Raw genomic sequence first — 22,961 nt, 5'->3', positions numbered from 1 at the left:
CTTGGATCTGGAAGTTCGGGTTGGTCCGGTTTTCAGCTCCCTGCCCCTGTGTCTCCCTCCCGCCTGCAGCTTATTCTCCCCGTCCCTCTAGCAGCAGCTCACTTTCATGCCTGCCCTGGCCCTTGCCCATCTTCGCAGCTCCTCAGTGCACTATGCAGTGGCGGTGATGGCGGCATGACGTCACATACACTGTGCTGCGAAAGGAGCCATCAGGATGCAGGCCCACAAAGTAAGTGACAGGTGAGGCAGGCCGTGGGCAGAGGAGGAGGAATATGGAGCCAGAAACTGAGGAGTTGGAAACAGCCGCCGCCAGACAAAGTGGCTCTCTGTCTGTGGGACTTCTATGTGTAGGGACATGGCGGAGGTAGAAATAGTTCCGCCTACCATTAGAGGTTACAGAACTCAGTTCCACCCAGTTCCTGCTCACTTTAACCCCTGTATATATTAATATATTGAACTGGAGGCTGGAGCTATTTGTAATATATCTATTTATAGATATCTATATTTCTATATAAATATATGTGTGTGTGTGTATAGATGCATGTAGACTACATGCATTTTGATAGATAGATATACTGTAGGTGCAGGAGGGATGTGTGGGTTGTGTGGAGTAGGGGTCGGGGGGGTCCCCCAGAGATATCAGTGTAACGTGACCCAAGATTTCTGTTGCCGGCCCTGGTCACCATACCCGCGATATGCATGTTGGAAGATTAGGGTGATTCATGGTGCGATTCATATGCGTTACCCACTGATTCACTACGGCACGCACCGCAGTTGCTAATATCAGAGGTGCTATTTAAACGTATGCATTCACATTGCGATCGCAACCTGACATAAGGACTCCCACTTCCCCTTACTTACATCTGTATACTAGGGGAACATAGTGAAACAATCGGGTAAGATCGGACCCATAAGTACACTAGCACAAGCCCTGACCTTACTCCGGAATGGCTATCAGCCACGCATGCTATCAGTGCTATGGCTGCTTTTAGCCACGCAGTGGATAATCTATGCCACCGGCACGCCCGCGTTCACCCGACCACCACCCCCCATCACGACCCACAAACGGCACTTCCTGTCAATCACTCTGCTCTGGGCCTGCGTAGCCTCTGCTATTGCAATTTCGTTTACAATTGCTAGTTCGCAATGAAACGATTGCGTGTGTCTTTACAACTGTTATCCAAGGTGAATCAGACCCTCAGAGAATCCTCTTGTAATGCACAAATACATCAGCTGCATTACCAGTAATTAATCTGCGGTATATAAATATACCGGATACATTACCAGCAATCGATGAGGATGGTATATATTAGGGTTCTTATGCTATACTCTATCTGATAGTAACACATGTGTCTGTCTAGTTAGCCCTACTGAGGCTAATCTTAGATTTCTCCTTTCACACATATAAATAATAATATGAATCAGAAATAATATTAAATCTTAACTAGATACTAAAGAGGTGAATTATTGCTGGAGATTAATGCCCAGACACAGTTATGTTACAACACTATGCCTGGATACAATTATGCTACAATATGATACGATATAATTGAATATACTCACATTAAAGTAGCTGAATACATAATTAAGTGTGAGAGTATATAAGCACCCAAGTTTTTTATGGAATGGATCGATGGATAGACAGTTAGGGGTTAAAAAGGGGGTAGTTTGTTTAGATTACCAATATTGATGACAGGGTTAGTTAACCTATTAGGTGTTAGTGGGAGGGATTGTTAGACAGTTTATAAATATGCAGGAAGAGCTTCCATCTTCCTCTTTTCCAGTTTAGATCCCCATTCGCCCACCTGAATATATTGGTTTACATGTTTTTTTTCATTTTACTCGTTGGAATGCAACTTTCTCATGACCCTTCCTTTCAACAGGTGAGAGGCTTAGCCTGGCAGAAAGCTGTGCTCCTCGGCGGCCTCTTGTAGCGCAAGAGCGGTTGATTGGCAGTCCCCTTTTGAGAACGGCTGGTTTGTCTCTACCTTAGGGGAGGACATGGTCTCCGTCTTGGGGAGGGGCTACTGCTATGCCAATTAAGGGGGAGTGGTACCAGCCAATCAGGTTTGTGCTGGGGTGGGTGCCATCCCATTTATGTAAATATCTTTATATTGGCTGTGGACGAGGTTCGCACTGCTTTCTCTTGCCACCCTTCATAACAACATATCTAATTCAATCTATTTCACTGTGACCACTTTAATCGCAATACAGTTGTCTGTGTATTTATTTTTAGTTAATTTGGAAGTAACAAAATAATAAAACCACTGGGTGTCTTAACCACAGTGAAGGCAGAGCTACACTGACCTTATGTTTATATGAAATACATTTACAATTAACAATCTCCTTTTGAAAATGATCCATAGTGCATGTGTAATAAGTACAGATAAGTGCTAAAGGAACTGAATAGGTGCATGTAACCAATGAATCCCTAATTGAGAGATAACAGTTCTGATGCATAACTGGGCTCTGAATTGGTTACTCTGTAACAATGAATTGTCAGGCTGCAGGATAAGCTAGCTCCTGCTGCAATTATACAGTATGCAGCATATTTATGTGTGGGACTGATATAGTTACTAATTAAGTAATATAGAGATATCATAATACCATTTTCTATACTTTGGGACTAAGTTATACCCCTTTACCACCAAAAAATGGGGTCCGACCTGAGCTTTCAGACATAGTTCAAACCCTGGTCAGACCCCGTTTACATTGAACATTCGATCTAGGTTATTCCCAGGTCAGCCCCGTTCACACTGAACCCGGATCTGCCCTGCTAAACTTGTGAGGTCATAAAAAGTGGGAGGTGACTGCTCCACAACCACCAATCAGGCAATTTTAGGCATGACCCAGGTCGGATAATCCAGGTCATGCCGTTTACAGTGCATCATTAATCAGGTCAATCCTGGGTCTGACCCTGGTAGCTACCTGGTTTGGATTCCTGGGTCACTTAACCCACGATGTGGGAGTAATTACATGCAGCATATTGATGTGTGGGATCTTGAGAATTTTTAACTATACAGTACCAGTGCACTTTAATATTACAGTTATCCCTACTGTGGTACATTTTGATTTTTACAGCTATTTTATACATCACGGAATTCAATTTACTTCACTTGTGGTAATAATTAAATAGATATGGTATAAGTGGTATATAACATATGAGACATTTGTGAGTAATAACAAAGGTAGACTGAGATACAGTATTATAATTCAATTGCATCCAACTTTAGTAAATGAATCAAAGAGTGTATGTCAGTGTGCGGGGGACCTTACTATCTGGGGCATAACAGGGGCCATACTACCTGGGGCATAACAGGGGCATTACTATCTGGGGCATAACAGGGACCTTACTACCTGGGGCATAACAGGGGCCTTACTACCTGGGTCATAACAGGGACCTTACTACCTGGGGCATAACAGGGGCCTTAGTACCTGGGGCATAACAGGGGCCTTACTACCTGTGGCATAATAGGGGCCTTACTACCTGGGGCATAACAGGGGCCTTACTACCTGGGGCATAATATGAGGGCATAACAGGGGCCTTACTACCTGGGGCATAATATGGGGGCATAACGGGCCTTACTACCTGGGCCATAATATGGGGGCATAACAGGGGCCTGCCTTACTACAGGGGGCATAATATGGGGCATAATGGGCCTTCCTTACTACAGGGGGCATAATATGGGGGCATAATAGGGGCCTGCCTTATTACTGGGGGTATAATATGGGGGCATTACAGGGGCCTGCCTTACTACTGGGGGCATCATATGGGGGCACTACAGGGGCCTTACTACTGGGAGCACTACAACTGGGGGCACTACAGGGGCCCTTACTACTGGGGAGCATTACTACTGGGGCACTACAAGGGCATTACAACTGGGGGCACTACAGTGGCCCTTACTACTGGCAGCATTGCTAGGGGGAATTAGTACTGGCAGCACTACTACAGGGGACATTATTTTTAGGGGCATTGTTACCAGGGACATTACTACAGGGGACATTATTACTACTGGGGGCACTGCGTAAGGGGCACAATTACAGTGGGCATTGCATAAGGGGCACCATTACAGTGGGCATTTAGTGTTTTAGAGGAACTACTGTGGGTAATGTGTAAGACCTAAGTTAGGGGGGGGCCCTTAAAAATGTTGCTATGGTGCCCAAAAAGTTCTAGTTACACAACTGGTGTCTATGTATGTATGGGTATATATATGTGTGTGTGTGTGTTTGTATGTATGAGTAAATATATGTGTATGTATGTATGTATGTATGTATGGGTGTATATATATATATATATATATATATATATATATGTGTGTATGCATGGGTATATATATGTGTATGTATGTATGGGTATGTATGCATGAATGTATGTATGGGTATATATGTGTGTGTGTGTTTGCATGTATGGGTAAATATATGTGTATGTATGTATGTATGTATGGGAATATATATGTGTGTATGTATGAATGTATGGGTATGTGTGTGTGTTTGTATGTATGGGAATATATATATATGTGTGTGTGTTTGTATTGGTATATATATGTGTGTATGTTTGTGTTTGGGATATATATGTGTGTGTGTGTTAGTATGTATGGGTATATATATATATATATATATATATATATATTACATGTGTTTGTGTATATATACAACGTGTTATTTTTGGCTTCCACGTATATACAATAAGATTGGTGGTGGGATTATATGCTAGGGGGGCACCAGTCAAAAATTTGCCTAGGGCACCAAATTGGCTAGGGCCGGCTCTGAGGAGGCATGTCGCCTCCTGCTGCATTACCATATTATTGCTATTGCAGCTGCTACCATGTTAGCAGCTAGCATAGCAAATCCGTCCGCTGCTGAATCAGACCCTGTGTATTAAAAATGCTCCTGCCAAAGAGGGTGAATGGAAAGTTACCCTGTTGGCGGTAAGCGCACAGACACCTAGCACATCCATGATGGGTTTCTGCGCAGTCTTGTGAAAACAAACACAGCTCAGCTGCTTTATGCCTTTTTAAAAAAACTTTATTGGCAAATGAACAAACCGACAACGATGACGTCCAGATCTGAACGCTTCACAATGCAGGAGGCAGGTAACGGCAGCTTGAGTGGGTGAAGACGGTGCTGGAGAAGATGCCCAACTGTAAGTGACCCCTCCCCTTAGTAACACCTGGGCCACTTAGGTGCCTATGGCAGCGCAGTGTTCTAGCCTGCACTGTTGCACTGTCAGGAAGATGGTAGAGAAATCCCTTTAGTATGGAGAAGTGGAATGTACAGGGATTTGCTCTGCCTTGTTACCCTTATTTCCCCATAGCACATGGACCATAGAGGGGAATGCAGTGTTGATGCCATGGATTCAGGGAGCCTCCTGCAGTTTAAATAGCCCCACCCACAGCTGCCTGTACGTATGGGGAGACACTTGTGTACATGCCCTCACATCCCTTCTCACCATCCTGTGGGTGCAGCAGCCGGCGTGGTGCCCCCTGTACAGAGAGGGGAGTGTTACATACTATTTTTTCAAATTTTTTTAAAGTGATCATAACAATGCCTCCCCAGATTGGCCAGGCCCTCTCCCAGGGCCGCAGAGGTCTCTGCGGCCCTGGCCACATGACCAGCAGTTACACAGCCACATAAACAACAGTACAACAGCCTCATGACCAGCGGTTAAATAGCTACATAAACAACAGTATTACATACTTGCCTACTCTCCCGGGACTGTCGGGTACCGCTCCCGACACCCCGCAAGACTAGACAAGTCTCCCGGAATGGATGCCGGCACCCCTCTATCCCCCGCGCCAGCCGCAAAAGTGGGCGGTGCGGGGGTGTGATGACGCGATTCGCGCTGAATCGCGTTATCGTAGCCCCCTGCCTTATAATGCCAGTAATATTGGCATTATAAACCGGGGGCGGGGCCACGATGATGCGGTTGTGTCGGCACGCCCCCGCTCCGCCTCTTTGACCTGCCCCCATCCTCCCTGCTGGACGTACCTGCCAGCCCCCTCCCGGTTTCCCCAGCCTAAAAGTCGGCAAGTATGCACTATTACAGTAGCATGGCCAGCAGTTATACACTATGGTAAACAAAAGTTACATGACCAACTAGCTATTATATAATGTAGCCTGCCACAGAAATCAGTGCCTGCTCTTTATGTATTAACATTCATATAGAACCTACTTAATACAAAGTGATTTACAGAGATAATTTAAAAACTCACATATTAGCTTGTCTAAGTAGAGCTTCAACATACAAACTACACACAGTTAGGACCCTAGTAGGAGTTGATTCCAGTGCTGTGGATCAGCACTGCTATCCACTGTGCTACCATGTCGTTCTTTGATGGAGAAGATGTGATGGAAGGGAACCAGTGAGTGTTGACAGTGACATAAGACAGAGAGAATGAAATCCAACAACTGCAAAATATGAATGGGGTGATGCACGGTTGGTGTAATGGTTAGCATTACTGTCTCACAGCACTGAGGTCTGGGGCCGTATCTAGGGTTGTGCGACCAGGCCATGGCACAGGGTACCGCAGGGCAGGGGGCGCAGTTTGAGCCTGTCAATATTCCTGTTTATTATCATTCTTACTTGTAGCTTCCTCTTCTTTTATCCCCAGCATCTCCTGGCTGCCCTAGAAGTACCCCTATCTCTTCCCTGGCACTTCCCCATGGAACCTTTTTCAGGTGCACTAACTTATGTCCCTATTTAAAAAATGGATGGGGGGGTGCCAATGCTCTCTCTGGCACAGGGCACCAAAAAGTCTAGTTACCGCTCTGCTGAGGTCATAGGGCTGATTCCCACCACGGTCCCAACTGTGTGGAGTTTGTATATTCTCCCTGTGCTTGTGTGGGCTTCCTCTGGGTACCGAACCTACATGTACATGTGGTAGGGAGTATATTATTATTATTATTATTATTATTAACAGTTTTTTATATAGCGCAGCATATTCTGTTGCACTTTAAAGTATAGATAGCTTGTATATCTATCTATATAGAGTATAGATTGTAAGCTTAAATTAGGCAGGGACTGATGTGAATGGCCAAATATGCTCTGTAAAGTACTGCAAAATATGTGTGCGCTATATAAATAACTGGTAATAATAATACTGAGAATTTACAGGGAAAGGGAGTCAGCGAGCCAGATGTAGGATACAGTTTCCCTCCACAGTTTCTTTATGTTTTGTACTTAATATATATATTTTATAACATCTTAACAACTTGCCTGGCATGATCACATGAGATGCAACCATACTTGGCTGGGTTTTCTCTGACATGGTCGCATCTTATGCCCACTTGGCCACAGCTGGAAGATAATCGTCCTGCAGCCGCCAGTCTCAGACTGACCTCAGTAATCAGCAGCCTACGGAATCCCCCCACCCAGCTGTGTAGTCACAGTGCAATGGGTTGCGGCTCTGCCCACAGTGTGTCTGATCACTGTGGCACAGGGTGGTATACAAATCTAAATATAACTTAGCACATCAACATTTCTAGTGCATTCCAGTTCACATTTTTGTTGAAAGGTATTTCGATCTTTGATTCACAGTTCTACACAACCCCAATGATTTGTGTACAACTCCAATGGTGGGTGGACTGCAGACAGGGGCGCAGGGAGGGCGATTCCAGTGTAGCGCATGCTCCAGGCAGCAAAAATGTCAGAAGGCGCTGCACACTGAACTCGGACTATGGGCCCAGGCAGCGCTGAGCTCTTTTGGGATGGGACTGGAGGTCAGTCGTGCCCTGGCCGTGACCTTTTTAGATGCAGGGCGTGACATCATAGGTCACACCCGCCAGCCAGCAGCAGCTAGCCTGCCTACACGCAAGCCAGATGCCAGTCCACCCGCACACCGAGCAAGAGGCAAAGCAACCCAGCCAGAGGGACAGGACAGGGACAGCAGTAAGCCTTCCCAGCTACCGACAGGTGGAGGCCAATGAATCTCATTTTATTTTTTGCTGTAGGGAGCAATTTGTATTTTTTTCTGTGGGGGCCAATTTGATTGTATTTTTTGTGGGGGCCAATGCATGTGTGTGTTTTTTTTTCTGTGGGGGCCAATGCATGTATGTGTGTTTTTTTCTCTGGGGGCCAATGTATATGTGTGTTATATTTTCTCTGGGGGCCAATGTATGTGTGTGTTATTTTTTCTCTGGGGGCCAATGTATATGTGTGTTAAATTTTCTCTGGGGGCCAATGTATGTGTGTGTTCTATTTTCTCTGGGTGCCAATGTATGTGTGTATTATATTTTCTCTGGGGGCCAATGTATGTGTGTGTTATATTTTCTCTGGGGGCCAATGTATGTGTGTGTTATATTTTCTCTGGGGGCCAATGCATGTGTGTGTTATATTTTCTCTGGGGGCCAATGTATGTGTGTGTTATTTTGTCTCTGGGGGCCAATGTATATGTGTGGTTTTTTTCTGTTCTGGGGGCCAATGTATGTGTGTGGTTTTTTTTCCCTCTGGGGGCCATTGTATGTGTGTTTTGTTTTCTCTGGGGGCCAATGTATGTGTATGTTTTGTTTTCTCTGGGGGTCAATGTATGTGTGTTGTGTGTTTTTTTGTCTCTGGGGGCCAATGTATGCGTGTGTTTTTTTTCTCCGGGGGCCAATGTATGTGTGTGTTTTTTTTCTCTGGGGGCCAGTGTATGTGTGTGTTTTTTTTTTCCGGGGGCCAATGTATGTGTGTGTTTTTTTTCTCTGGGGGCCAATGTATGTGTGTGTTTTTTTTCTCTGGGGGCCAGTGTATGTGTGTGTTTTTTTTTTCCGGGGGCCAATGTATGTGTGTGTTTTTTTTCTCTGGGGGCCAATGTATGTGTGTGTTTTTTTTCTCCGGGGGCCAATGTATGTGTATGTTTTTTCTTCTCTGGGGCCAATGTATGTGTGTGTTTTTTTCTCTGGGGGCCAATGTATGGGTGTTTTTTTTTCTCTGGGGGCCAATATATGGGTGTGTTATTTTTATGTGGGAGACAATATGTATGTATTTTCATAGGCACTGCCAGATAGTGTGCCTTGGCAACTTTAGTATGTTGTGTAGTGTGCCTCAAGTTAAAAAGGGTTAAAAATCACTGGTCTAACAGCTAGCAGCCTACCGGGTGCCAGCTACAGAGGCGCACACACTTCCGTCTTCTGCTGCATTGTGCATCTGACATCATGACATCACACACTAGCGTATAATGTCACACGCACAGACAGAAGGCCAGTAAGAAAAGAGGTGCATCGTGCTGGCTGCACCTGCATGTGTGTGTGTATGTTTGTAATAAAACTGTACTTTCACGGTGTGTGTGTTTTATGTTTATTAAGACATTTCTATACAGGTACCAGCGGGCCCTTAATGTCCCGCATACTGGTACTTGTGGTTCTCCAAGTAACAGCATGCAGGGGAGGCTTGCTGGGACCTGCAGTTCGACTGTAAAGACAATGTTGTTACTTCTATTTTTAACACACCACATACACTATCAACCCATCACCCTACTATTAGACATAAAAAAGCAGTACATCAAGAATAAAGGGGGTATCCAATTAGCCGCTATAATAATAATTTTTCCCTGGAGCACCCGAATTTGCCACTTATCGCACATTTGCGCACTCCCTTATTTTAGAACACAAGAGAGAAAAAAGCCAAGATATAATGCCAAGTGCACTTATTGGATCCAATAATTTTCTTAGAATAATCCTCTGGAAAAAATATAATGAAAACATAAAGTTTATTAGCTATTTGTTAAAAACTATATATATATATATATATATATATATATATATTATATATATATATATATATCTTGTCCAAATTTTGTCGAAATATAGTATAAAATTTGAAAGATATTTATAATAGAAAAGGTGTGTGTTGAAAATATAGAAAAAGTGATTAAGATTTAAAATAAATTCCTGCTGTCTTCGGACTTATTAACATCTATTGTTCACATTCCCGAATTGGATGTTATAATATAAGTGAATACTATCAGAGAGCAATGTTACAATTATTATATTGCTCCGTATAGTTTATTTGAGCATTATTCGAATGAGCTTATCAATAAACCACTTATATAATGATTCTAATAATATTTCACAGAGATGGAGCACCTAGGGAGTTAATATTCCAATGCTGTGAATAATATACTTAGAATGAATCCGTTTCAATTCACCGACACATTTATCTCCTTCCTACTTTCATAGCTGATTGTTTAATTTTGTATATTTCTGCTATGTTGCATTATACAGTAGTGTTCTTTTCAATAGAGTAACAATGTAGTTCAATACACAATCTTGTTCTGCGATCCTGTAAATAGATTTGATTCAGTGACACATGCTTCTCATTTCTACCTTTATAGCTTCATTGTTAAACTTGATATGTAACTGTTGAATCACAGAGTGGTGTTTCTTTATATTACAGTAACTTAGAAGTAATATTCACAGTCCTGGACATACTTGCCTACCCTCCCGATTTGGTTGGGAGCCTCCCGAAAATCGGGTGCCGCTCCCGACCTCCCGGGAAGGCAGGCAATCCTCCCGGCCCCGGCGATGTGTCCGTACCCCTCCGCGCTTTTAAGTAAAAACCCCGGCAGCAGGAGGGTCGGTGACGTGATTCACGCTGAATCACGTCATCGTGGCTCCGCCCCTGGCTGCACAATGCCATTAATTACAGCATTGTGAAGAGGGGGCGGAGCCACAATGACGTGATCTCGCTGTCACGCCCCATGCTCCACCCCCAACACCGTGTCAGGTGCCAGGCCCCGCCCCCTTTGGCCGCCTCACACCCCCTGCCCTGTAAGCCTGGCAGCTCCCTCCCGGAAGGAGGAAGCTAAATATCGGCAAGCCTGGTCTTAGATTGTAACCCTGTGACTGGATTTATGAGACCTCGATAAAGCAGCCACACGGCGAAACGTGCATCAGTAAAGTGTACAGTGGGCCTGATTCAGACCCGCTCGCAAGCTCTATGTGCTTGCAAGCAGGTCGATGGTGGCCCAGTGTGCATGCGCACGACGGAGCCGCGTCCGTCGTGCGCATGCGCGAGACCCGGATAGTGATGGGCAATCCGTCGCTCCGGGTCTCGTACCAAAGGGGGCGTGCTGTCGATGTTGAGTGACAGCACGCCCCCTTTGGTGGGCGGGCCGGGGGCGTGGCTGCCCAGACAGAGGCGTTCCCATGGGAACGCCTACCGTCTGTGGCCGGTCCCACTGACATCACAAGTGATGTCAGTGGGAGTGCTTTCGGCTTTGTTAGAGCCGAAAGCTCTCTGGGGCTTGCGGCAATGAGACCCTACCACAAGGGTCTTGTCGCAAGCCCGATGGTCGGGATGGTCTTGATCATCGCGACCATCTTCCTGGCCGCTCGCTATAGCTGTGGGTGGTATAGCTGTGTGTGAGTCAGCCGACACTGCACACAGACTAGTCCCCGTGGGTAGTCACATCTCCGGGACCCCTGGAGTGACTAAAATGGGGGTTTGGGCTGTGAAACCACACCCCTACCTATGAGGCCGTACCCCCTACCAGCTAGGCCACACCCTATTTTTTACCAGTGCACAGATTCACCGCGTGCACTACAATCATATTCTCACCGGATATCACCAAGGGGAGGGATGCCACTGCCAAACAGTCAGCTCTTAACTGTCAATTTACAGGCTGTGTTTGAAAAATTACAGTTATGAGCTGGTTGGTTGGTACTTTATCTCTCTCCAAGGCTTAGTGCATCTTCCATAGAGGTGGGGGAGAGAAAGGGAGAGAACAAAGTGGGTGTTGGGGAGTGAAAGGGAGATCTATTAAAGCTTGGAGAGAGATAAAGTGGAGAGAAATAAAGTATGAACCAATCAGCTCCTAACCATCATTTTTCAAATATCCTGTAAAATGGCGGCTAGGAGCTGATTGGTTGGTACTTTATCACTCTCCAAGGCTCAGTGCATCTCCCCAATGTGAGGATGATTGTGACAGTCAGCTTTTGTGATGTCACTGAGTTGAGAATAAAAGTCACTGCCTGGTATAGGACACTGAGTTATTAGCTGAGTGCGCGTTGTATCTATATCTATAGATAGTTTCTCATTGCTGTAACTCTTTTCACATATTTGACTTCTTACAATTTCAGGTAAGTTTATATTAAACTAAATGTTACTTGCTGTTAGCCTACCAGGCTACAAGTGCTGGTGCTTGGATCAATTTTGGTGGTTGTGGGGGTGGTGAAGGGGGATTACTTTATTTTGTATTTGTTTTTAATTATTTTACATGCCAGTTATCATCATCACTCATGTTTTTTTAATTTTATTTTTTTGGGGGGCTGTTCACCCATATTTAAAAATGACCCTTAAAACATATTTAAGCAGTTTCAGGATTATAGCTCTTTAGTTGCTCTTATGTTTAGTCAGTCTAATTTTGATTTTTATAATTTTTTTACCTATATAATCAAGTCCATATGGACATTTTAAAAGCCAAAAAACATTTAGGCTCTTACATGTATAGAATGTACTATATGTAGAGAAGATGGGCTGCTTCATAATTTCTATGTGTTATCTGTTATCTATTCTCTATATTAAAGTATTAGATGACATGTAAGTATCTTAAGCTATATTATCTTAACATACTGTAATTACATGCACTATAATGTGCTTCAGTCATCTTATAACCTTTAATAGGACTCAATCATAGAGGGAAGTCCGTTAAAACATCCTGGCTATTAGAAGTGAATATTTATTTTATTTTATTATTTATGGGGATTGAGTAAACATTAAGAAAGATGTATTATTAGTTTTTACTCTGCAGTAACTTTTACTTATTTATATGATATTATATCTACTTGTTGCAATTCAAAATTAAAATAGAAAGAGCGTATTATACAATTCAACTAAAAAAAAAAGATTAATAAAATTAAAAAGCAGCTGGCCAGGGAACTGTATAATTGAACATCATTAAATTGATCTGATCTGCCAATCAGTATATTTCTCCATTTTGTAATTTCAGATTTTCAGTTTATATGAATGAATTAGTTGTAGATTAAAATAAAATAAAATGTACAGTTATTTATATATGTAAAAGAATTGCTAGTAAAACACCTGCTTTTCTGCGTGCTTCTGCCAACCCTGCACACCCTACACTAGGGCCTTAGGGAGCCGGCATGGGCCCCAGTACTATCGTGGGGGGCAAGGCCTAATCACGGGAGGTGTGGCCATGACCCCTTAGAAAAAATTAAAAAAACAAAACCCCCCATTTCAGCCCTGGGGACTGCTGTGAGCTCCTCAGCATGGTGCAAATCCATGGGAGGGCATGATCAGTGTGTTCGCTCCCCCCTCCACAGGCAGAGAGGAGACTGCTGCTGCTGCTCAGTGGCAGCGAGCAGTCTCCCTGGTCTCCCACTGCAGCCCAGCACACAGCAGCATGTGCTGGGCTGCTGATAGGTAAAAGTGAGGGGGTTGGGGTCAGACCCTGGCCCACACCCCCCGCTTGGCACTCCTGTCCTATGCTTCATTCTATGCATCGCTAGTGGACAGATGGCAATAAAGTTTAAAAAATGGATCCATCTTTCCAGTGTACATAAAAAATACATGTATATATGTAATGTAGGTAATAAGCCAAGAACATAAATAAGTTATAGCAGGTCACATTATTACTTGTTTTATTTACTTGACAACCATTGTGTTTATCTTTCAGAAGAGAATTGTACAGATTCTGTGCGCTAGTAAATAGCCATGAATATAAGAATGCTGTGTAAGAACATGCTTCAAGAGCATCCGGTGTTCTTCTTATGTCTGTATGGTTTCTTCTTCCACCTGAGACCTGCAGAACCATTTTACACATCATATATGACTGGGCCCAGCAAGAAGTTCACCATGGAAGAGGTAAGAGAACACAAGTCAGTTATATCAGTAACATGTAAATTGTGTGACATTACTATACACTTTAATATATGAATTGTATTAAATTGCCCGAAGACAATTCAAGCATTAAAATTCAGTATTATTCGCCAAAAAAAATATGGGGTCTAATTGAATTCCCCCCTAAATCTGTGAAAAACTTACGGTATAATGGAAATATGATTCTATTAAGGTTATTGTCTCCTGGTCATACATTTGAAAATATAACAACTGATACTGAAACTCTGTTGTCACTAACAGATTACTGATCATGTGTCTTCTTCCTCCCCAGGTCACCAATAAGCTCTCCCCAATAAGGACATACAGTTTGCTGCTTCTCCAGCTGCCAGTGCTCCTCTTTACTGACCTCTGCCGATACAAACCAGTCATTGTGTGTCAGGGCCTGTTCCATGTCATCAGCTATAGCCTACTGTGCTTTGCTTCCAGTTTCCGGGCCATGCAGTACCTTCAGGTTACCTCAGCCATGGTCTCTGCATGTGACATTGCCATCTTTTCATATGTACACAGTGTGGTGCCTGCTGATAGACATGAGAAGGCCTTTATCTATTACCGAGGGTTTAGCCTGCTGGGATACACCATAGGTGCTGTGTGTGGTCAGCTCATGGTGTCAGTTGGTCATTTCTCCTACTTTTACCTGAACATTATTTCCTTGGAATGTGCATCAATGGCTTTCATCATCTCCATTTTCTTGCCCATGCCCAGCAAGGAGCAGCCATGTTCAGAGTGTACAAATGACCACATCAAACACAGACAAATGAGCGCCATGCACAGCTGTTGTAAGATGGTGGCCAAGTTCTTCAAGCAGCAGTGGCTGGGCTTCCGCGAGTGCTATTCCTGCAACACCATTACCTGGTCCTTATTTTGTGCACTTGTGACAGCTGGATCCTACCAAGTGATTGGCTCTTCCCAAATCCTCTGGAATAGCTTGGAACATTCAGACAGTGCCTATGTGCTTACTGGAGGCGTGGAAGCTGCTGTAGCTGTGCTAGGTATGAAATAGATTACACAATGTGGGTAATTATGTGTCTCCATCACACTTATCTCTAACCTTGCACACGGGCTAGGGAGGATAAGGTCCTAGGCAAATATCCCTTTCTCATTAGATGTACTAAATTGAAAAATGCGGTAAAATGCTGTTTTCTGGGGTTTTGGTAGGAGAAGCTACTACCACTATGCATGTATAGCAGCTTTGTACTGTCCCTTAAACTGCATGTTATATGAAATAATTTTCTATACTTCTGCTTTTGTGGCAACTGGAACCCCCCCTGCGTTTGCCTATGTGCCTTGCCAAATGTATGTTTTATAGAGAACGTAGCTCTGTTCAATGTGCACAGGGCTGGCTCCAGGAGTCGGAGCACCCTGTGCTGGCCCTATACAGAGCGCCCTTCACTGCACGTGACCGGAAATAGGTGCATGGCCTAATTACCATAGGTCATGCCCCCTAAGTGACAGTATTAGGAGGCATGCCCGCATGGCATGCCTCCAAATAACATCAGGCTGGGGGGGGGGAGCCTCACTAGCTGGGCTTACCCCAGCCCCTCTCCCGTCACTGAATGGATGCTGCGTGCATGCGCACAGCATCCATTCAGACTCCGGGGTACGGCACCACTGCACAGCTGCGGTGGTGGGGGTCCCCAACCTCCCAATTTGACCACCCTCAGGCCACTTTGGCCCATGGGTGAGACAGCGGGACAGTACTGTCCTGCTGAAATCGGGATGTTGGGGAGGAGTGCGCCCTCTATGGGTGGCACCCCTGTTCAACCACACTGGTCGAACACCCCTAGAGCTGGCCCTTTTAAGTGCTCATATTGTACTTTCTTACAACTCATTGATTTTGCAGTCAACAGAATTTAAATAAGAAAGATTAAATGATATAACCTATATAACTTCTGCAAAAAAGATTAAAATATCAACATTGAATATTTACAATTAAGATTTTATTTCCCTTATGTATCAAGACCGGGTGATAATATTCATTTTAATTTTCTCTGATAATATCAGGTCAGTAAAATACATGATGACACCTGATAGCTACTCTGCACCTGTTTGTTTCCTGCAGGTATATTTGCATTCTCCGTGATGGGCTGCAGGAAGATGGACTGGAGCTTCTGGGGAGAGCTGGCTCTGTGTGTCCTCTGTGCAGTGGACAGTGCTGCCATATTTGCCATGGCCTACAGTAATAGTATCTGGGTGGGCTATGCTGGCTACATTGTATGTAAGGCCTCCTATATGATACTTACCACAATAATAATGTAAGTATGCTCTCTATACCACTACTACTGAGATGCCTATGTGTCATATTACTACCATGTACAGATCTATAACAGTTACTGACTAATTATTTCATTTCCTTTGCATGTAATACCAGCAATGTCATTGTTATTCCCAGTTCTTTAATAGTTAGTCATTATAGGCCCCAGTGTGCTGTGTACAATGGCCCTGAGTCAGAGATGGAGGCTATGCCACTGTTTGTGCAGTTAGAGCCATTATCTGTAACCTGCACATGTATATGAGTTATACTGCGCATGTATCACGTTTCAGTACCCTATAGTTGTAGTATCCTATAGTTGTAGTACCCTACAGTTGTAGTACCCTGTAGTTGTAGTATCCTACAGTTCTAGTACCTTATAGTTGTAGTACCCTACAGTTGTAGTATCGTATAGTTGTAGTACCCTATAGTTGTAGTACCCTACAGTTCTAGTACCCTATAGTTGTAGTATCATATAGTTGTAGTACCCTATAGTTGTAGTACCCTATAGTTGTAGTACCCTACAGTTGTAATTCCCTATAGTTGTAGTATCCTACAGTTCTAGTACCTTATAGTTGTAGTACCTTACAGTTGTAGTATCGTATAGTTGTAGTACCCTATAGTTGTTGTAGTACCCTACAGTTCTAGTACCCTATAGTTGTAGTCTCGTATAGTTGTAGTACCCTATAGTTGTAGTACCCTACAGTTGTAGTACCCTATAGTTGCAGTACCCTATAGTTGTAATAACCTATAGTTGTAGTACCCTATAGTTGTAGTACCCTATAGTTGTAGTACCAATGTGGGTTATATATAATAAACACTATTGAAACGTTCAAAACTTCAGTAAAAATAACAGCATTTAATCAGAAATCTGATTTAATGATCTAACTTACACGAAGTTCATAGTAAATTTACGAAGTGGTGGCGTCAAAAAGCTGCTGCTTCTAGGCACTTTTAAGCAGGAAATTTAAAATGCCAATACTATTTAAATCAAAACATGACAACGGGGTCTATGTACTAAGTCTTGGAGAGAGATAAAGTAGATGGAGATAAAGTACCAAACAACCAGCTCCTAACTGTCACTTTTGAAACACAGCCTTTAATGTGACAGTTAGGAGCTGATTGGTTGGTGCTTTATCTCCGTCCACTTTATCTCGCCCCAAGGCTTAGTACGTAGACCCCTATGGGGTAAATTTACTAAAGTGAGAGTTTTTTAGAAGTGGAAATGTTGCCCATAGCAACCAATCAGATTTTACTTAACATTTATCTAGCACCTTCTAGAAGATAATAGCTAGAATCTGATTGGTTGCTATGGGCAACATCTCCACTTCTAAAAACTCTCACTTTAGTAAATATATCCATATCTTTAGTAGCAAATTACTGAGTGTTTGCTTTTCTTTTGCAAAATATTAATAAATAATCCCCATTACGTCTGCACCTATCCAGGCAATCCATCGTACTTTACTGCTTCCTCCTCTTACTGCAGAATAAATTTTTTAAATGTACAGTATATACATATGTGTTGTTTTTTATGAATGGTATGTAACACCAGGGCTGAGACTAAGGATGTGCAAGCAGTGCTGTTGCAGAAGGCCCTGGGGGCGGCACTGTTGCTGCTCCACGGAACACAGGCCCTGATTCAGAGCCGGACACTCAGACCAAGCGCTCGCTCTGAATCAGGGCGTCTTTTTTATTTTTTATGGAGCGGCCTCCTGGGGGCTCGCATTGCTGTGGGTTGCCAGCCACAGCTAATGCGAGCGGCCAGGATGATGGTCGCGATGGTCAAGACCATCGCGACCATCGGGCTTGCGACGACACCCTTGTGGTAGGGTCTCGTGGCCGCAAGCCCCAGAGAGCTTTCGGCTCAAACAGAGCCGAAAGCTCTCCCACTGACATCACTCGTGATGTCAGTGGGGCCGCCCCCAAACGGTAGGCGTTCTCATGGGAATGCCTCTGTCTGAGCAGCCACCCCCCAGCCCGCCCACCAAAAGGGGCGTGCTGTCACTTAACATCGACAGCACGCCCCCTTTGGTGCGAGACCCGGAGCGACGGATTGCCCGTCGCTATCCGGGTCTCGCGCATGCGCACGATGGAGCCAGCTCCGTCATGCGCATGCGCTCTGGGCCACCATCGACCCGGTTGCGAGTGCTCAGCGCTCGCGACCGGGTCTGAATCAGGCCCGCAGTCCTAGGAATTACAGTACCCACAGTATCACCATGTCTTGTTATTTTTTATATAACTAATGCATGTCCCACTCCAATCCTAGGCTGAATATTGCTGTGAGTGTGAGAAAGGAAAGATTCGCTTTGGTATCTGGGATAAACAATGTTGCATCCCTGCTCCTGCTGGCAATTGTGAACGTAGCAATGTCTGGTATCAAGCTAGATATCAACAGTCAGGTAAGGACGCCCTGGCCACCATCACATTGTTTCCAATACATATGTGCAAACTAGTAAGGGAATTATTGTGTTCTGTATAAAAGTGTAAAAATCAAGTTTATTTTAATATGACATAAATGCACCATTTGTTCTTTATGCTGGCTTATATACAGTATACTGTATGTACTTAAAAAACATCCATGTTAAATGTATGGTAACATCATCCTTAGTGCTACTTTGCAAAAAAAAAATGATCTTGATGAAACGCTGTTCCCATGCATGGATGGAAATGTCCCCATGGATCCCTATGGGGATGGCGGTAACTGCATAAAAGAGGTTACTAATGAAGAAATCTCTCATTGCTCCGACGGTAACTATTTAATAAACTGGACAAATAGCAGAGATTGCTGTTCACAAGAGAAAATGTTTTCTTTTGGCTTATCATTATACAATAAACATGCCCCCCAACATTCTCAGGATGGGGCTTGGGACTGTGTGAGGAGCGTGACCTCGTGGGAAGGGGGTGCAGCCTTGTGACAAGCCCCCACTTTCATTACCTTGCTGGCGTGCCCAGCACTCCTGCAGATGCTAGGATGCCCCAGGCTCTCACTGCACTGTGAACAGATGCCATCCACATGCAGCAGACCAGCAGTGAGACTTGGAGTGTTCCCCCTGAACTCCACCCCGCACCCCACTGCGACCCATGAGTGGGACAGTAGGACAGTAGGACAGTCCTAGAAAAGCAGGACAGTTGGGAGGCATGCAATAAATAGGCCATCAGACCACTTGCTATAATAATTTCCTTGATCATACAGTAACTTTACTTTTCTATACTTATCTGTATTTTCTCTATTGTGTTTCTCTTAGTTTATCATCTATGGCGGCTATTTCCATATACTATCAGGGATTATTGGTTTTATCGGAGTCTGCAGAATGATTATCAAAAGAAAGGAAAACATCAGAGACCAGCAGATCACTGATAACAGCACAGGATGTCCTTAAGACAATGCCATCAGATATTTCTGGTGGGTGATCCCAGCATCCAGCGTATCTAAGCAGAGCTCCTCCACCCTCCAGGTGTCTAAAACCATCTTGGCACCGAGAGAATACCCTCAGGCAAGAGCAGCATGCTGCCATGGTCCGTGCATCTGTCTCTGCCTCAGAATCCAACTCTGCAAGGGTGGGGTGCTGCCGGGGGCCCCATTCTTGATCAGCGGCCTGGTGTCTTACAGCAGCTGTACTCAGTAGATGGTGCGACAGTCCCCTCTCCAGCACCGAAACACTCTCCCGGCACCGGGGCTGGTGACACTTGGGGAAGTCTCACCAGCAGCAACAAGTCACCAAAGTCATCTACCAAGAGGTAATAAGTGTTATTACTGTATCAATGTGGAAGCAGGGTGGTTTACTAAACAGCAATGTAGAAGATATTGGCAGTGATATTAAGTGAGTTTAACACTTGTGGTAGTTAAGCAGTTACCGATGGTCGTGATAAAAAGGAAGGAGCCATGCAAAGTTCTACTCACTAACCTGCATGTCATCTAGTTGCTGAAGCTGGACAGCACAGTTTGAATCAGCAACTAAGCTTTGCTCCAGTGCTGGTCTGAGTCATGTGATCCTGACATTGCCCAATATATGCTGACCCTGCCTCCTCGTCTCCCATCACTGCAACTTTGTGTGCACTGTCATTGTGGAGCATGCAGCACATAGTCTTCTCTCCAGTCCCTTAACTCCTCTGTGTTCCATGTGACAGATGTTGAAATTATGATGTGTCCAACATCCAGATATAGATCATACAATAATACTACTTGTAGTTTTCGGTGCCTCCTCTGGGTGAATGTAATCTGTGCTGACAACATTGTCTGCCAAGCCACACGTCAGTGCCCTCCCCTGCACTTGCCCCCAGTGCCCCACCCACATTACGACAATGGCTATCATACATATTCTTAACAGTTCTCACAAATAATCAAAGACGTTTGTTTTTCAGAATAATTTTATTAAATGAGGACTTTTTTTGCAAACTGTATATAAATGTGAATAATACAGATCAACTTAATTTTCAATAAAATATTCAGAAACATATGTAATAGAAAAACATAAAATATGTATTTCCCTCTCAAAAATATAAATAAGCACACATAACATAAAACATAGCTGTAAACATCCTAAAATTACTGTATAAATGGTAACTTTCCGGTGAGGCAGAGCTGGCACTGTAGTCCAATAGTGTTCTGCTCCCAGAAGTGGCAGGAGGTGAAGTCCTAGCGTAAATCTGAGGGTTAACATAGGGCCTCTCATATTGGTGGTTCATTCCCTTTTTGAAATGACATACGGGAGGTGGGGAGGTATACACAGGGTGTAGGGATCCTGTTGTGGCCTAGGAGGCATCTCTATTAGGACACTATAAGGAGTGAGTAGACCTCTGGTCCCCTTATATAGCACATCTGCCAATATCCTCTGTGCTTTAGCTCTGTTGTTGTCATCCATTCATCACAGCTTCTGTGCTATATTGGCTGCCATGAGTCAGTTGGTGAACTCCTGAATCCACCCAGTCATGGCCTCTGCTGATCTGTGCTCTCCCCTAACTCACATGAAGGTCTATTTAATAAGCCTTGGATGGAGATTAAGTCGACGGAGATATGGTACCAGCCAATCAGCCCCTAACTGTCAGTTTTTAAACACAGGCAGTAACATGGCATTTAGAAGCTGATTGGATGGTACCTTATCTCCATTCACTTTACCTCCATCCAAGGTTTAGTAAATTGACCCCATAGTCTTTTCTTTCCCCTCCTTATAGAAAAGGCAGATTGTTGTGGGTTTAGGGTGGCAGGAGATACTGATACTTGGGTGCATGGAGGTAGGGTCACTTGGGTGGCAGTTGTAGCCTCATCTGTTTTAGCTATTGTCATAGTTGATGCTTTATCAGTGAAAACCGATGGCTTTTGGAGAAAAAAATATACAAATAATCGAAATGTATGTTCTAACAAATCATTGTGTTCTAGTCATTTAACATTTACATTTTGTCTTTTCAGTTTCCATCGAGCCCGAGGAATGGCCTGCAATGGCCCATTTTCTGGAGTTTCCAGACTGCAATAAATCTGCGCCTTGATAAAATAGACTTGGTGGAGATGGCATGTTGTGTCCTACACAACTATCTTCATCGCAAAGCCTCCACTGTGTGCAGTACAACATCCTGTTTTCAGGACATTGCAGAATACATATATCTTGTATTTTATTTCATTAATAAACATTCCATACAAATTTGTCATTATTGTTTTAATACTTACTATGCCATTGCAAGCTGTCTCATCCATGTATGCTGATATACCAAAAGACATGAATGCCCCCTCATTTATGCCCTCTTCCAGGTTGGTGACAAATGCTCTAGGAAGCTCCTGGTCGGCCAGGAAATGACAGCAAATCAAAATGCCAGAGTCTTGGCTCATGCACCTCATCTGCTCCTGCACCTGATCTATTGTTCAGTTCTTTCTTGAACACTGGGCCTGATTCAGTGCCGCTCGTAAGCGGCCGCTCTTTCGCTCCGAGCGATGTTCGCACAACTGCGCATGCGTATGGGTCGTAATACGCATGAGCGAACCAGTCATTGCGGTCGGAAATTGTGTGCTCGCAAAATAGCGAATGCCTGCTAATTTGAGTGACAGAATGAGGTATTTGTGGGTGGTAACAGGGGAAGGTGCTTGAAAACGGGGAATGGAGATCCGAACGCAGGCATGCCAAACGGTCAAAACGGGCGTTTTAAGGGTGTGCATAATTAACAAAGCAGTGTCATCGACCATGTCACTTGGTTGTCTTTTAGCCTGAACTGCTCGCATGATTGCGGTAGGAAAATCCTACCACAAGCACTGCGAGGAGTTCATACGCCTTTCGATGTACTCGATTAATCTAATAAATAGCGGAGATGACGTAGGATGCGAGCGGCCAGGGGGTGTATTTTGAAAAATAGCGAGCGCATGTTTCGTTCGCTCGTTCAGACATAGAGGTGTCAACTGACCGCAAAGAGCGAGCGCTCTATTTAAATATCCGGACCCTTTTTCTGAACGAGCGAGCGCAAATAGCATCCGGTTCTGAATCAGGCCCACTGTGTGGAGGTTTGAGATCTTTGTCCTGACTAAACCCCACTGCATTAAGGGTGGATATTAAATGCACATCTAATACCAGCATAGCTGTTATGGCATCAGTAATCCGCTGTGCAACTGGGTGACTGCTGTCATACTTGTTCCCCATTGCAAAGGATTGTTTGACAGTCAATTGGTTTGTTAACTACTAAAAGTATTCTTCTTCCTGGTCCCCTTCTGGAATGAAGATCCACTCACAGCAGCAGCAGCAACAGGCGTAGCACTCAAGGATCCTTCTGAGGAATCACGGTTAGGAAAGGAGTCAGTCATGCTTATGAAATTGGATGCAGCAGGACTACTTCCGATCATGATTGAGGATGTTGATGCTGCAGATGTTGGTTGTGAAGAATGCAGGCACTTGG

The 22,961-nt window shown here is 44.1% G+C and overlaps 1 protein-coding gene across 1 annotated transcript; it reads left to right on the top strand.

Annotated features, from left to right (window-relative positions):
* Nucleotides 1–13,654: 13,654 nt before the first annotated feature.
* Nucleotides 13,655–21,572, top strand: LOC148524231 (thiamine transporter 2-like). The gene is made up of 3 exons (XM_088472077.1): nt 13,655–13,804; nt 14,112–14,829; nt 21,496–21,572. The coding sequence occupies exons 1-3, from the start codon at nt 13,655–13,657 to the stop codon at nt 21,570–21,572; spliced, it is 945 nt and encodes a 314-aa protein (XP_088328203.1).
* The last annotated feature ends 1,389 nt before the right edge of the window (nt 21,573–22,961 follow it).

Source organism: Taudactylus pleione, unplaced genomic scaffold, assembly GCF_031769625.1.
Source record: "Taudactylus pleione unplaced genomic scaffold, aTauple2 ptg000120l, whole genome shotgun sequence".
Classification (NCBI taxonomy): Eukaryota; Metazoa; Chordata; class Amphibia; order Anura; family Myobatrachidae; genus Taudactylus; species Taudactylus pleione.
This window is presented reverse-complemented; position numbering and strand designations above follow the sequence as displayed.

What these genes read in the sequence shown, in the direction of transcription:
- LOC148524231 (XM_088472077.1), top strand. Translation starts at nt 13,655, where the DNA reads ATGAATATAAGAATGCTGTGTAAGAACATGCTTCAAGAGCATCCGGTG. An exon ending in AGAAGTTCACCATGGAAGAG is followed by an intron (nt 13,805 to 14,111) that starts GTAAGAGAACAC and finishes CTTCCTCCCCAG; the next exon opens with GTCACCAATAAGCTCTCCCC. An exon ending in AGCTGCTGTAGCTGTGCTAG is followed by an intron (nt 14,830 to 21,495) that starts GTATGAAATAGA and finishes TTGTCTTTTCAG; the next exon opens with TTTCCATCGAGCCCGAGGAA.